Source organism: Gadus morhua, chromosome 13 (assembly GCF_902167405.1).
Source record: "Gadus morhua chromosome 13, gadMor3.0, whole genome shotgun sequence".
Taxonomy (NCBI): Eukaryota; Metazoa; Chordata; class Actinopteri; order Gadiformes; family Gadidae; genus Gadus; species Gadus morhua.
In genome coordinates this window covers 21,979,132-21,995,535 of record NC_044060.1, presented here as the reverse complement: position 1 = coordinate 21,995,535, position 16,404 = coordinate 21,979,132, and the positions used below count along the sequence as shown (strand labels likewise).

The 16,404-nt window shown below is 46.0% G+C and overlaps 3 protein-coding genes across 3 annotated transcripts; 2 read left to right on the top strand and 1 right to left on the bottom strand.

The window, feature by feature from the left end:
• Positions 1-637: 637 nt before the first annotated feature.
• Positions 638-3,046, bottom strand: LOC115557851 (trypsin). The gene is made up of 6 exons (XM_030375982.1): positions 2,930-3,046; positions 2,545-2,610; positions 2,220-2,397; positions 1,618-1,759; positions 1,152-1,409; positions 638-1,028 (listed from the first exon to the last, which is right to left on the bottom strand). The coding sequence occupies exons 2-6, from the start codon at positions 2,603-2,605 to the stop codon at positions 864-866; spliced, it is 804 nt and encodes a 267-aa protein (XP_030231842.1). The 5' UTR covers positions 2,606-2,610; positions 2,930-3,046; the 3' UTR covers positions 638-863.
• Positions 3,047-3,471: 425 nt separating this feature from the next.
• Positions 3,472-9,569, top strand: LOC115556528 (trypsin). Its single transcript, XM_030373628.1, has 5 exons — positions 3,472-6,118; positions 7,000-7,159; positions 7,948-8,089; positions 8,429-8,695; positions 9,258-9,569. Exons 1-5 carry the CDS (start codon positions 6,052-6,054, stop codon positions 9,441-9,443), a joined length of 822 nt encoding a protein of 273 aa, XP_030229488.1. The 5' UTR covers positions 3,472-6,051; the 3' UTR covers positions 9,444-9,569.
• A 2,319-nt stretch (positions 9,570-11,888) lies between these two features.
• Positions 11,889-15,094, top strand: camk2n1a (calcium/calmodulin dependent protein kinase II inhibitor 1a). Its single transcript, XM_030375901.1, has 2 exons — positions 11,889-12,636; positions 13,489-15,094. The coding sequence occupies exons 1-2, from the start codon at positions 12,468-12,470 to the stop codon at positions 13,551-13,553; spliced, it is 234 nt and encodes a 77-aa protein (XP_030231761.1). The 5' UTR covers positions 11,889-12,467; the 3' UTR covers positions 13,554-15,094.
• The last annotated feature ends 1,310 nt before the right edge of the window (positions 15,095-16,404 follow it).

The following is a 16,404-nucleotide window of genomic DNA, read 5'->3' as shown; positions in this document are numbered from 1 at the left end:
TTCACATTCACCGAGCGAACATTATGAAAGTAAAATGCACGTTTCTCGCTAAAAATGTTTCCATAAAAGCATTTAATTGCGTCACTATGTTACTATTTCCACACAGAATAAAGAAAGATGTCGGCCGTATGCTTCTGTCCAAGCTCACTGCTCTCTGCCAGTGACGTCGGGTCAAGCTCAACGCTGATTGGGCAACGCGGCTAATCGTCATGCGTATGAGCGTAAAAAGTTCAATTTTTTGAACTCTTGAAATGTACGCGATATACGCGCGTATAGCACGTAAATATACGCGCCTCATACGCGCGTAAAATGTTGCTTATAGGCGTGAAACGCGCGTAAACCAATGGTTCGCTATGGAAAAAAATTCGATTTTATACGCGAAGTACGCGAGATACGCGTCTGGTGTGGCCGCACCTTTAGTGACAAAATTTGACGTGAAAGACTTGCCTGGTTTTCGAGGAAATCGCTGTGTTTCAATCGTCCCGTGTTTCAATCGACCCGGCTCTCCCCTGTAGATCGTTTCAACAATGTATAAAGTTGCTTAAACCCTATGAAGGTTTGTATGTGTTGGAGAGTGTTGCACTGATGGTACAACTCTCTGAACGGAACGTATGATCAAATCAAAAGAACGTAGGCATATTATTTTCCAACCTTCTTTTAATGTCTCGATGATTCTGCTTGGGGACCGAAAACCTATGCATGCCTATTTCGTGTAGAAATTATGTCCATGTACCCATTCATTTGTGTAAAGAAAATACTAACATTCAATGCTGTACTTTTTATATTGGCATATCTGACAGGGGTCATGTGTAGAGACATTGAAACTCCGTAACAGAGGAAAGTCCCTCCTCAAGTCGTTTATATTAGGCCTGCGTAATGGCGTCGTACTGAACGACCCAGTTGATCCAGTCGAGGTAGTTTCGCACCTTGGTGTAGACACCAGGATAATAAGCGTGTGCACAGCTGATGCCCCAGGACACAATGCCCTCAAATTTATTGTTACAGATAAGCGGACCTCCAGAATCGCCCTAAAAGAGAGGAGAGAAAAGAGGTAACATGCATGTTTAGATCAGTCGTAGCATTTTAGATTGGATCACAATTTGGATTTCAAACCAAATCCTTGCGTGGGCCTACCAAGCTACCAAACTCACCTGACACGAGTCTTTGCCGCCAAAGCGCGAGCCCGCGCAGATCATGTTGTCGGTGATCCTGAACCAGTAGTAGTACTTGCAATTGGGAATGAACTCCACGTCCACGACCCTCAGCACGGGAGACAGGAACTGGTTGTACACCCTCGTCAGCCCCCAGCCGCTGACCGAGCACCCGGTGGTACGGTCCAGCTCCGGCGTGCTCTCGGTCGGCATGGTGACAGGCTGGACCCTGGAGTTCAGTTCAGCGGGTCGGTCGAGCTACGTGCGCCGAACAAACACTACAGTTAGTTAATTAAGCTTTTTATAAAAAGTCACTTGTGCCTGAAATATGGTTATACGTTCTGGCTACTCTTTTACGAAAGCCGTAGATGTTAATCGTTTTAATATTTCATGGTAGTGATTATCTACAGGTTTGGTTACGTGGGGGGAGGATTTTGTTTTGCAGTAATTTTGAGCCATGGCCTACCTTGACCAGCATAAGGTCATTGTCGAAGGTCCTGTAGTTGTACAGGTAGTAGACGATGACTTTGGAGACATTGAACCTTTGCTCAAAACCTTCCTCCTGGTGTAGGTTGTGTTCACTCAGGACCACTGTAAATAAGTGAGCCCTTGAAGAGCAACACAACTGTTAAGGGCAGTGACACAGGCACTCAGTCATGGTTTATTCTCTTTTTAATAATCTCAAGGTGCTCTCAAAGTGATGAACAGAAACTATAGTACAGTAAACAAACCAATATAAATGATTAGGAGGATATGACAGAGGCCTGGGTAAATTGGTGTTCAACCTCTTTTTGAAAGAATGTTTTGCTAAATCGTTTATGCAAAGGCCTAACTATAATGGTTATGCAACAAGAAATATATTATTATGTCATGTCATCAAACTAACAAGTGCAAAGCAGAAATGAATTGAATCCCCCACTAAACAACTTTTAATTTGCGGTTTGCATGACACTTATTCTGACTTAAAAATACAGTTGGATACATATGCCTTTTATCTATACCAATAGACATCTCTATTGTCCATATTATACACTTGAATGGCTTTCGTATGGAGGTGCAGTAACTCACGGTCTCCAGCAGTGGGCGGCACACACCAGCCACAATCTATTGATGAGGGTGGCCCCGCAGAAGTGGCTGTTTCTGTACTGGAGCGAGGCTTGATACGGTATGGTGTAATTTTGCACTTCCACGCCTCCAATTATTCTATCTCCATTCTGCGCTTCCACGGCTCCGATAATTTTATCTCCTTAGAACAGAGGGTCGCTAAACCAATCAATATATGTAAGAAATCTCTGCACCTCAATTCGATTTGATTTGATACATATAGACTCACAGACATTGGAAAAAGGATCACTTCAAAGACAAAGAACGGAACAATGCAGCAACAATTTACCTGTTCTGATGAGTAGGATCACAAAGAGGAGTAAGAAGTGGCAGGAATGAGCTGCAGTCATCTTGCCTAACAGCAGCGAGAGAAAGAAAAATTGGCCAGTATTATAGGCATAAATACCAAGGAATGAGGTCAATAACATATATATAACAACAATTATAAAACAAGCTGAATATCTATATTTGTTGGCCACCAAGGAAGTAGGTTCTGTGTTTTGGCATGACAAATCGAACCTAAACCCAACTAAACTGAACTTCATGACTCCACCCCACCACCAAACAACACAATCCAAGATGGTATCTTATCAGAGTACGACAAAGACAATAGATTAAGAGTAAATAAAGTAAAGGTAAATGAGCATGATGTCAGCCACTGTCAGTGGGCTCACCTTCGCCGTTAAAGCGCAGTTAATATCCCCAGATGTCTGGCCGTTCCAGTCCCTCATCCAGTCGCAGTACAGCCTTATACCCTCTCCTTCCCCAACACAATGTAGACGGAGTACTTGAGAACCTTGGGCCTGTTTTATACTGTAACAATATGCTGGCTGTCATTGTCCCCCCCCCCCAGCCTTGCTTTTGTCTACCCCACACAGCTCAGTGTCAGAGTTAACGCTGATGCTAGGTCCCTTATACTTTGGTTTCACTCAGACAAATAGACACACACACGCACAAACACACACACACACACACAGGTGACACGTCTATATGGATGCGCACGCAACAAACGCCACACATGCCGGCGTGCACACAGATATACATGTAAACAAAAACATGTGTGCATCACATACACTCACACACTCACACACACACACACACACACACACACACACACACACACACACACACACACACACACACACACACACACAGACACACACATGCACAAACTCACACATACACAAACTCACACAAAAACGCACACAAACACACACACACAGACACACACCGGCACACACACAAACACAAACATCAGTGAGACACTGACCTAGTACACGACAAAAGCGACAGTCTTTTCCTTTATTAGGACTCCTTCTCAGGTTATTGTGCTGGTGTATTAAGTCTATTGTCCGTTAGTGGTAAGAAAGTCAATCTTCAGGGAGGTGAAATCCCAGAGTGATTATAGAATAGGCTTGCCAGACATGGTGTATTGTGCTCTGTGATGCCATGGGACGACAGACAATAGCCTGTCAGACTTGTCTGCTTTGGATCAACAGTTTACTTTGCGCCATAGCACCATTCTGTTAGATGTTCCAATATGAAGATTGACATAATTCATAATTTTAACGAATTAAATTGAATGAATCCATTGATTGCACTATAAGTAGTGCAATTGGCTATGGTTATTTACTTGGTTTTATTGTTTACTTGTGTATCCCAAGATACAGACTAAACGTGAAGAATCAACTGACTTTCTAAAAAGTACTTTGGTTGTTGTTAATATCAACCAAGCATGGGCGCATATAGATGTAAAGACAGGGAGGCAGAGATGGAGACTGTCAACCAGCTCTTTCATTTACTGTCCTGGATGGGAAAATGGGTTTTTGTATTACTTCGGACATCCTCTGAACCAGATTGTGGTGATCCACTGTCTACCTCATGTCAATTGAAACACAGATTACAATTTTAATCCGATCAATATCTCTCTAATAGCCACATTCTCTTTCTGTTGGGTGTTCCCATGATTGTTGGTGTACACAGGGGTGGAGGCCACTGAATCCAGAGTACCACCCATAAGGTCCGACCACAGGTCCCCAAGGTGCTAACCCAGCCCTGAGGGGATAATGGATACTGTGGCTCTTCTGCCCTCAGGTGCCAGAGTGATCTGACAAAAGGATCTGTATTTCACTGTACTTGTCTGTTTTGTGCATTTGTGTGCGTGTGTGTGCGTGTGTGTGTGTGTGTGTGTGTGTGTGTGTGTGTGTGTGTGTGTGTGTGTGTGTGTGTGTGTGTGTGTGTGTGTGTGTGTGTGTGTGTGTGTGTGTGCACATGCGTGTGTGTGTTTGTGTATTTGCAGGAAGCACATTCAAAACCAAAACAAAACATAGCAGTAACATGCAACAAAGTGTTATGCATGTGAATGTATAGGGATATTAATCTGAATCTTTGCTCCAGAATTTATAGGAGTCAACACTCAAAGCGTCATCTTTATCATTAATTTCTTTTCACAAGGAACTGTGAAAAAGAAAACTACTTCCTGGTCTTACAACAATATCGTCGGGGCAGTAATGCATGAACTGACCAGAAACGAGCCATTTGTGAGCAGTTTCCTGATTAGGATAACAGTGGAGATGGGGTGGGGTTTCTCCAAGAGCAGTGGGTTAGTCGCCCACCAGGGAATACCTGACAGGGGCCCACGCAGCTATCTCATGCATCCTACCAGGAAAACATTAAGGATTCAGCGCTGTGTAAATGTGGGCCAAGAGGGAGGTCCCTTGTGACCCTATTCCCATTTGGAGCGGGACTTGCTGACTCATCAGAAGGTTGATAATGGTAATGATGATGATGTATAGGATGGTGAAGAAGTTGCATGGTGAAGATTATGGGGATGAAGATGTCGATAATGATGGTAGTGATGATGAGGAGGAGGGCAGTGATGATGCGGATGGTTGTGAGGATGGATGAAAATGAGGTCGATGATGAAGATGGTGAGGATGACGCTGATGACACTGATGATGAAGCAAATGCAGCTGATGAAGAGGATGATGGTGGTTGTGAAGATGACGGTGTTGAAGAGGGTGGTGGTGAAAATGAGGCTGTTGATCAACGCGAAGAAGACGCTCACTGTAGTGATGGTGACATTCAACTCAAACACATGCAATTCTCACAGAGAAAAGAATGTGCGCGCCAAAGACACACTGATACACACCCGACACAAGACAACACTGCCAGAAACACACACACGCACACACAAACACACACACACAAGCACACACACACCCACACACAAACACACACACACACATACACACACACACACACACGCACACAAACACACAGTGGGCAGCCCTGTTGAAACATTTCACCAGGGGTAAGCTGCACTGATGACACTTAGGATGCTGATACAGTATAGATGAACGGGCGCCCGCTCAGCACCCAGCGTTGCCATGGCAACAACGCAAGGCCTTTCGACAAGTCGGCAGTCGCTCGCAAGGGGAAGCAGGACAGTCCATGAAAGTGAACTTTGTTCCTGTCTCTTTCTGTTTTTTTCTCTCTCGCCCCGAACCCCCCCCCCCAAATCTGTCTCTCTGCCTTCCCCTCACTTTTATATCAACAGAGCCCGCTGTTCTACTATCCAAAGACGATGAAATGGAAAATCTTCCCCTTTCCCCCCCCCTGGTGGAAACGTGAGGATGGATGGATGGAGGAGATGAGATTAACGATTAGTCCTTTTCCACAGGGGAGTGTGTTTGGTGGAGGGTGGTGGTACCAGGACCTGGCCAGGACCAGTTGAGCCGCGGGTCTAGTGCAGGACAGAACCCCTCTACCTCTCTCTCTGCTGGAACCTTCCTCCATGGCTGCTATCAAACCACTGCTGCTGCGTGTGTGTTGGGGGCTGCTGGGTCTCCTCACCGCTGACTGTGAGTATATACTTTACAGATGTGGCACAGTGTTTGTCTTTTCTTGGGAGGACCAGACGTCAAAGATATCCCATCTTCTTTGGAGTGTAACAAAAACGAAATACAGGGAATGTGTGTGAATATTCCCAGCAAACAAACACCCCTGTTTCCTTTATGCCTTTTAGCCTCGGGCCAATGTACTGTATGGTTTGCCTGGTTGCATAACGCAAGCAGGCTAAGCCCTCTCTAATGTCTCAGAGCGCAGTGTGAGATGGCCACACTAGAAGGTCAGGTCATATTGGATTTCCTGTCTCTCATAGGGACTTCCCTGGTCACTTCCATTTACAAATAAATGGGTCCGGGTTAATTGCCCTAATGGCGTCTTTATCATTCCTGCATGTTTCTGGACAAAAAGCTGATATTTGGTTGTTTTTTTGTCCTGAACCTTATTTTGTCGAATAAACTCTGAGTGAAACTAAACCGTTGGCTATTAGAAAGATTCAATTAAAGTACACAAAGAGGCTGACTTTAAAGAAAATCCCTTTTGGGATAGTTTTATGATGCCTCTCATAGCTTTGGCCCTTCTTCTTTATTTCTCTTCTCTTCTTTCTCTTTCTGCTGCTCCTTCTTTTCCTCCTTCTCTTTCTTCTCCTCCTGCTCCTTAGCCTCATCCTCCAGCTCCCCCTTCTTCTTCTCCGTAGCCTCCTCCCCCACCTTTTCCTCCTCCTTCTCCTCCTTATTTTCCTCCTCCTTCTTCTTTTCCTCCTTGACCCACTGCTCAATCTCCTCCTCCTTCTCACCCTTCTCCTCCGCTATCTCCGCCTCCTTCCTCTCAGTTTGCTCCATCTTCTTCAACCTCTTAACAAAATGCACACTTCGATATTTGTGTCTCCCGCTCTCAGGCCAGGTGCGGGCGCAGGGCCGGATCGTGGGTGGGTATACCCCAGCACCCAACTCCATTAAATACATAGTGTCGCTGCAGAGCACCCAGGGACAACACTTCTGTGGCGGGGCTCTGGTTCACAGGTACTGGGTGCTGACAGCAGCACATTGCAATATCGGGTAAGGAAAGGTCTTGCCATGTCACGGGCGGATGTTTGACAGGCTGGGGAGTAGTTGTTCTATTGTCTCCCCCCTCCACCCTTTGAATATTGTACAGCATGTCCTCTGCACTGCTCATTTAGTTTTTGTATGAATTAATTAATGAATTGTATCTTAGGGTACTTGACTCGTGTTTCACGTTGAAACAGCTCTTGTTTTGAGAATGTTTTTGATTTATATTGGGCTATCCACATAGTTTTTCATTTTATCCTTCTTTCTTTTTACAGTTATTTCTATCTTTTTACTGTTGGGAATTAGGCTTGTCTGGCATTTCGGCTAACAGCGAACCGTTTGGATTGTACCAGGGCGGCTGTATTAAGCAACCAGCCATCCTGGCACTTTCACACGGCAGGGTGGAGCGTGATCTCTCTCTTAATCAGAAAATAGAGAACATTTCGGACATAAGATCCTAGAACACTGACTTTTATGGAGAAAGAACAAAACAAAACAACCAAACACTTTGATCATCAATGGTTTTGTCTCAATGGGTTAAAAAAATGTTTATGTGTATTTTGAAACTCACATCTGTGAATAATATAAAGCTTTGTTTATCAGGTTAATATCAGGGATACCATTTTTGGGTTATTTTATGATGACATATTTTGATAAATGAAAGCCTTAGGGTAGTCCTCCATAGTTAATCATTATCAAGCTCACGCACACAACACACAGGCACAACAACACACAGGCACAACAACACACAGGCACAACAACACACAACAATGGAATCAGCTCCCATGGTTCCCCAGGGCAGAGCATATGATGGTCGTAGCAGGGGACTACTCCATGAGGACCTTTGAAGGCACCGAACAGTATTCCAAACCTCGTCTGCTCCTCCCACACCCCCTCTACAACAAGAGCACCAACAACGCCGACATCATGCTCATCAAGGTGTTTAGCACAAAGCCTGCATTCACTCTTCATTCCTCTTCTTCTATAACGGGAGGTCAATCAGTGACTTTTATTTACTTATTACTCGTACAAATATTTGTAATAATTGTGTAAATGAAAAACGATTGACTTCAACCAAACCAAGAAGTTTTGAGAAAAGTTTTTTTTGTTGAACTTTAATTCAACCAACAATTGTTTAGTCATTTCCCCCCAATGACAGCTCACCCTGATGAAACCTGCTTATTATTCATCTTAATTGAAGAAAATCAAATTGCATTCCATTTTTGATTCATTCAAGTAAAAGCTCATCTTTGGTCCCCTTCTGGATGTCCCCTGTAGCTGCGGGCCCCCGTGGTGCTGAACCGCTACGTGTCCGTTGCTGCCCTCCCCAGACAGGGCACCGGCGTCATGGAGGGCCAGCTGTGTCAGGTGTCTGGGTGGGGCTACACCAGCCTGGTCGGGGGCCAGGCGCCCTCCACTCTGAGGACGGTCAATGTGCCCATTGTGTCCACGGCGAGGTGCAATGGAAGCCTGTCTTTCAGCGGGAACATCACGGCCAACATGATCTGCGCCGGCTTCCGGAGCGGGGGCAAGGACGCGTGCAAGGTACGGCACCACCATACCTTCTAGACTTCGTGATTCTGTAGAACTGCCGATTTTAGAGGAAGGATTTCAAATAAATGTTCATGTGTTGGAAGTTTGATATGACGTGTGTGTGTGTGTGTGTGTGTGTGTGTGTGTGTGTGTGTGTGTGTCCCACATCGAGTGGTCGGAAAGTGTACAATGTTGTTTTCCCACATTTCTTCCTTTGCTCTGATATGCTTTTTTTTTTAGCAACTCAGGTCCAATTCCCCCGAAAACACACAAATTAAACAGTTCATTGTATTTCCATGAATTGTCTTTGACTTGGTGTGATGATGCAGAGCATTGAGAGTCAACAAGCATACTGTAGGCTGCCATCAGGGTAGGAGAGCAAGGCAGAACAAATAATTTCATCAATAAGCTTTGTTTTACAGTTTTCTATATAATGGAACAGATTTTGCGATCTGAATCTGTGCTGTGATCCCAGCCTCTAGTCGACCGACACTGGTCGACTGTCTTGAGGGTCTCCAACCTGGGCGTGGCGGTGTTATAACAAGAGAGTGTGGCTTCTGTCTGGTCTCCTTAGGGAGACTCCGGTGGGCCGCTGGTGTGCGGGGGTCGAGTCTACGGCTTGGTGTCCTGGGGCAACGGCTGTGGCAACGCCAAGTTCCCCGGAGTATATACGGCGGTGTCCAAGTTCCGTCGCTGGATAGACCGCATCATCTACGGCTCCTACCTGCGCTGCACTAGAGAAGTACTGGACAAGTACTAGACTGGGTGCCAGGGAACAAGTACTAGACTAAGTACCAGGAGAAGTACTCCTGTTTCACCGAGAGTGGGAGAGTTCTGTCCAGACAGGTTTTTAATGCACTGTTATAGAACAGCATCACAGCACGCCCCCCCCCCCCCCCCCCCCCCACCCTTTTCAGAGGCTGTACCTTTCAACCTTTTGAATAGAGGTAACCTCATCTCATGTCTTACCGTAAATGCCAACAACAATTCTAAGACATTTAATATCTATAAAGTTATCACTTTTGTATTCAACAAATATTTAAAAACTGTCCTTTACAAATGAGTCACTGTTGGTATTGCTATATTCACAGCGGTATTCCATTTTTATCAATATCCTCTATAAATAAAATTGGATTTTGAACAATAGACCATTCAGTGTATTCATTTAGCCTGGCTCACTTTGTCTTCGTTGGTTTAAGCTCAACAAAGTTGCGACCGAAATCGACATACTTCCAGTCAGTAAGAGACTACACATCGGATGGATAAGACAGGTGCTCTCAACCGATAGAACTGCATAAATAACTGCCATGGACATTTGTTCACAAAAGGGGGAGGTTCGAGATCTTATCTGCGAGTTGTATTGCTGTCTCTGTTTTAGTGTGTTGCTGTGATCATGGCAGGATGCCTGGCCACCCTCTGCTTTACTTCTCAAGGTTTCTTCCTTGATTATTAAGGGAGTTTGTCCTTGTCCTTTAGGGTACTAGGCTTAGGGGGTGTCATAAAATATGGCCTGTAAAGCCCTTTGAGAGTGTAACCGTGATTAAGGGGCCACATAAATACTACTTTTTCAACTTGTTTTTAGAGTGAGTGGTGGAGGCTAGCTGTTCTCTTTCTCTGTAAATAGTTAGTCTGCTATTGAAAAATAATCACTTTCACCCTCTGGACGTCATTATGTTTATGTTTGATCAAGCACGGTCAGGGGAAGAGTTATAAGACCCATACGATGATCTCCATTAATCAGAGCACAAAGGGGAAGGTTCTCATGTTGTATAGAAACACGAGGAGAGGGAGAGGTTCAGAACACTGTATTGTTTGTCTTAACTGCAGAAGGTATTTTACTGGTCAATGCAATGTCGCTAAACAGCAAGCTGGCCGGAGGAGCATAGATCTTCTCTAGATAGGACACTGGTATGAGGGATGGCTGAAGGGCTCTGAGGGAGGTGCCACACCATTCAGTCATATAATATACGGGAGTAGTATTAGTATTTGCTAATGTCAATTATTTCAGTTCTATATTCTTTTCCAGAGAGGCAATGGGCGGCCTGGCTAGGATTCAGGCGATGCGTATCTGCTTTCCTCACCTCTCATCCCACCGCCGGTGATACTTGGCAGCGCCAGAGTGTCTGCGTGGTGCTGGCTAGATGTGATGGCAGAGCGATGGAAATGATATCTGACGAAGCCGCCCTGGCACTGGGAAGAAATGACGCCATGCCTCATCCCTTTGCTGCAGCATATATTTTCTGGAATTAAGATTTCAGTGTCAACTAATTTGTACAAACATCAGACACACACACTGGAGCGTCTTGGTGGTTCCTGACTGAAGGTTCCTGATGTTACACAACACAGCTCACACTGGAGTGTATTTGTAGACCCTTTTGTAGCTTACTCTTTGGTCTCTTTTATTTGGTATTTGGTCCGCTATGAAATCTTGACGTGTCAAAGCATCTTCTTTGTCAAATATATGTTTTGCTTAGTGTAGCATCCAGACTTAAATGTGTTGGGAATAGCCGATGAGACTGTCATGTTACTGATTCCGCAGGTGTGTGTGTGTGTGTATGTGTGTGGTTCTGTGTGTGTGTGTGTGTGTGTGTGTGTGTGTGTGTGTGTGTGTGTGTGTGTGTGTGTGTGTGTGTGTGTGTGTGTGTGTGTGTGTGTGTGTGTGTGTGTGTGTGCCTGTGAGTGCATATATGTCTGTCTGTCTGTGTCTCTGTGTGTGTGTGAGTGCACGCTTGTGTGTGTGTGTGTGTGTGTGTGTGTGTGTGTGTGTGTGTGTGTGTGTGTGTGTGTGTGTGTGTGTGTGTGTGTGTGTGTGTGTGTGTGTGTGTGGGTGTGCGGGTGTGTGTGAGCTTGCCTGTGTGTGTGTGTGTGTGTGTGTGGGTGTTGGGGGTTTGTGTGTATGAGTGTGCGTGTGTTTGTTAGAGTGCCTGTGTGTTATACACAGAATATGTTAATCATGAGGTAAATCATATGCTAATCATCAGGGATAGGGTTCATGCCCTAGGTCACTGAAGCCACACCACAGCAGCCTATTAACAAACTGCCATCCTTTGGTCAGGTCTCACGCTCTGGGTTTGCACCGCTCTTCTGATCACACACCATAGACGAGTTGTCATGGAGCGTCATCTGCACGCGGCGTCACCACAACGTCTAAAGAAGGACGAATCCGTCATGATCTCACTGGGGAATAAAAAGGGGGGGGGGGGGAGAGAATCCTTTCGCTTGATGACACACAGATCTGGCGAATGGATCGTTAGTACATTGCGGCTCCGTACTGGAAGCCACGCCAGGCCGCCTCAGAAACCCCCACCACCCCACCCTCCTCCCAGTTGGTCCGTGACGTGCTCCCTGGCCAGGTCTCCCAGGGATCCGTGTTTTGCATCGCTGCTCAATTTGCATTTCTTCCTCCGATATTTCGTGCGAGCCGCTCCAGATCAGAAGGCGCTCCACTGCACATTTTTTTTCTTCTCATCGTCTTCCGCCGTGCGTCCACATTTCAATAGCGATACGCACAAAAACCAACGGGACATTATTGAATGATGTTGCCGAGGCTTTCCAATCGGTGAGACTGAGGACATTTTTTATTCGATCGTTGATTGTGTTAGGTGGCGCACCGACCGACGGGGACACGTGCCGCCTTCGAGGTAAACACACAGGGCTCCGTCGCCTCGGCTCGTGTCGTGTCGTGTTTTCTTTGTTTTTTGTCATCGCCAAACGCCACACATTTTGATCATCGAGCTATTCGTTTTCCTTTTGCGCTTCGGTGATACCCAGACGCCTATTGGAAATGTCGGAAGTGCTGCCTTTCAACGAGGAGAAAATGAGTCATTATGGAAACGAAGGCGAAGAGGGACACCTTTCCTTCACCTGTCGTCTCCAAGACACCAACAACTTCTTCAACGGGCCACAGAATAAACGCCCTCCGAAACTCGGACAGATAGGCAGGAGCAAACGGGGTAACTATTGGATGGAGATGTTCATATTTTTAATGGTGATGTTTTCATTGCGCACATAACCGACCGAGGGGCCATAGTAGAGGACCTATCGATCCGAGGCCAGGCATGCCTTTACCCCGCTGGAGTAGACAGCGCGTTATGTGGAGAGACGGACACACGTGTATTGCTATGCCGTCCAGCCCTATGTGTAGAATGGCTTTTTGTTGTAAACGCATTGCAACATAAGTTCAATGCGCATTGCGCGCGTGCGGGCTGTCCAATGCCCACTGCATGCTGCCCAACAGGAGTCCTGACCAATGGCATGTCCCGAATGAATGGATGCCATGATTGAGATTGACGTGTTCCAAGATTCGTTATTTTTTTAAATAATTCTGTCAAGCCAACAGACGTGCTTTTCCCCCAATATTCTTTGCACTGCACCCGTATCCTCCCCCCCACCCCCCTCAATTTCCACAGATGCATTTACACACGCGTGCACAGACCTGCAATTCCATAAACAAGCACTCGGCTCCTCACAGAAACGTGCCTAAATTACAAAGGAGAAAGAGAACATGAGCCACGAGGGCACTGTGGTGGTGGAAGTGGTCGTAGGTAGATGTTAGATACGTCATGTACATTCACTTGATGCGCAACAACCCAATTTGCACATACACACACTAACACACACTTAAGCAGAGACTGACTACATCTGTGTGCATCAGCATGTTTATTCTTCTTCTGCTCATATGATGCAGTGTTGTGTGTGTGGATGTGTTTTCTGATGTGCGTGCGTATGGTGTGTGTGGGGGTGTGTGGGGAGGGGGGGAGGGAGGAGAGTGGCTGATGAACTCTTCCTCCTGCTGTCATCCACAGTTGACGAAAACGATGACGGAGAGGCCCAGAAAAACGGAACAGAGAAGACCCCCACGGAGGCTTAAGAAACGGCACCCTGCCCCTCCCCCCCTCAACCTCCTCCAACCCAACTCCACCCTCCCCCCACCCCCCCTTCCTCCTCATCGATCCATCCAAACGGACACTCTTGAAACGTTTTTTAAAAAAGAGAAATGGCGATGTTAGCCAGTTTTAATCCAAAGACACTGTATATAAGCACTTTCTCTCATGTGGCAGCAAGCGGCACTCCCACACTCCTCTTCCCCCACCCTCCCCCTTCCCCCCTCTCTCCAACCCCCCCGCCACCCAGACGTGTCCAGCCATGGGACGTGTGCTGGACACTGGGCCCGCGAGTAGGCAAGAACCCCCCCCCCCCTCTCGCCTTCCTTCCTTCCTTCCTCTCCCCTTTTCCCTGCCCTCTGCCTGGGTACACCTCTTCCTCTTCCTCCTACTATTCCTCCCCATTCACACACACACACACACACACACACACACACACACACACACACACACACACACACACACACACACACACACACAGTAACAAATACACATGTCACTTTTGATCTGAGGGGTTTCGCCGTTCATCCATTCATTGGCAGCAGACAATAGAGTGAGGGGTTCTTTGGGCCAAAGCGACGCTGTCGAAAAACGCAGAAATCAGGGACAGGATGAATCTGTAAATGTCATGTAAAAACCAACACACACAAACAAACAGAAAGCACACGCTCACTTCCTCTATTATCAATCATCCATGACGCTCTTCAGTCGGACTGAGAGCAAAGTGAGTTAGCTTGAGAGTCTGTAAATATGGAAAGGGTAGCCCATATTTTCTTGCACAAAAAACGTGAAGAAGCGCTATAACATTTTGTTGTTCTCTGTCTGTATAGAAGACTCTATTTATTGAACCTTTTGAAGATATCTCTTTTTTCCAGGGACCGAGGCCCGAGGGACTGTTTTTTGTATGTTGAGACGACGGAATGAAAGTGCAGGTTTACGTTTTTTTATGACTTTCTTTTGTTATTCTCGATGTTGCCTGGGTGTATTTTGTTTCCGTTCCGTTTTTGTTACCATGCTTTGCAGCTAAGAGTCATTTATATACCGTGTACCTCCCTAGCGTTTGTAAGCTCCCAGGACTTCCCCTGGATTGGTTGATACTGTACCTTGACTGTACACACACCGTATTTATTGATAAACTATTTATATTGCATTGTGCATTAACGTGTGCCAAATCTCATGAAGGGATATACTTTACCGGACAAAATGGATTATTCTTATTTTTTTCTGTGCTTCTAACATCACTATTTAGTTGTTTGTTTGGTTGCCATTTTGTAGGACTCTTTTTCTTAAAACACTGAAATACCAACTCATGCATGGCAAATATGAAATCATGCATGCATGGCAGAACTTCTGAAGAAAAAATCTCTTACTTGTGTGTTCTTGGAACACCTCCTATACAGCTTTGAATGACAAACCTCAAGAAACAGTCTTAATTCAGCGTTGTACTGTACAATTCACACTGTTTTGTACAGTGGCCTAATATCTTGTAATAAAGATTCTGAAGGTGTAATAATCACTCTTTACTGTTGTATTGTGTACAGAGGTTGTTTAAAGACTGGCATTTTGTTTTATGACGTGAAAGAAAACCGTAGGAAACACAAACATAGAGAACGTATCCAGTTTTCATTCATGTCAAATTTAAACCATCAAGTATATATTTAGACGTCCTATTCACCATTCTCCCTGCAAAGGAGACGTGAGTTTCTTATTCCTGCCATCCATCAAACCTCAGAGGAACACAGGACCAGCAGTAAAACCCGGACACAGATTCCTGCTCAGACTGTAAAAACTCTCAAATCACCACAATTGACCCTCCAAGGCGCCTGATGCACCGGGCTCCCAGTAGGCTCAGAGACGGCCCCCCACCTCCCAGCCCCGAGCACGTCGCCGCGCGCAAAAAAAGTCTTGGCCCAGTCAACTGAACACATCACTGCAGCCCTCGTTTGATACACGCGGTGAACACAGCTCAGAGCAGGAACAATCTCGGCTCCTCTCCAAGTCTTACTGCTTTTGTTTAACGCTTTTTTGTTTGCTTGTTGACCCAACGTCGAGGGAGGCAGTAATGCTGATGAGATGTGACATTTGCAGCTCTGCTGTGGTGACTAAATGATTCATGTTCTGTGATGAGTCTCTGTCAGTGTATGGCATGCTAAGCCACGGCCGCGGCAGGCTCCCCGGCGCACGCTCCCAGAGCAGGACACGCGTGCGCACACACACACGCTCATTAATGCGCACGTGCCACGTCTGAGCTCTTAACTGCAGACGTGAACAACAGACGCATTGGTAAGCTCTCCAGTGTTCCCACTATCTCGTCTCCTCCTCCTCTCTCTCTATGTCTTCCTCTGTCTCTGTCTCTCTCTCTCGCTCTTCACCTCTCTCTACCCCCCGCCCCCCTCCCCCCAAGATCTTGACAGACATGAAAGGGGCTGCCTGGGCTGGCTGCCATGGTAACATATGCACCTAGTAGCTGGATCGGTGCTGTGATGGGGGCGGGTTCTGTGCAGAATTCCCCCCTGCTTCCCGACACACCTCTCACTGCCGCAGCAACACCTTTCCTCTCTTTAACGGGGTTTTCTCTACTTATGCCCTCTTCTGTTCAAGACACCCTATTCGCTCTGCGCATGGACCGGATCCTCGACCTCTCACACACGAGCTGATCTCGAGTCTCTATTTGTTGCTGTTGTTACACACAATTTATTATTTAGCTTCCCTGTTGAATTGCTTAGACTCTGGAATAATAACGCATTGCTGTGGATGTGCTCTATGTGCGCCTCTGCATTCTAATTGCAGCTTTCAAAAAATCTGCTAACTTACGTTTTGGGAAAGAGAACTTTTTGT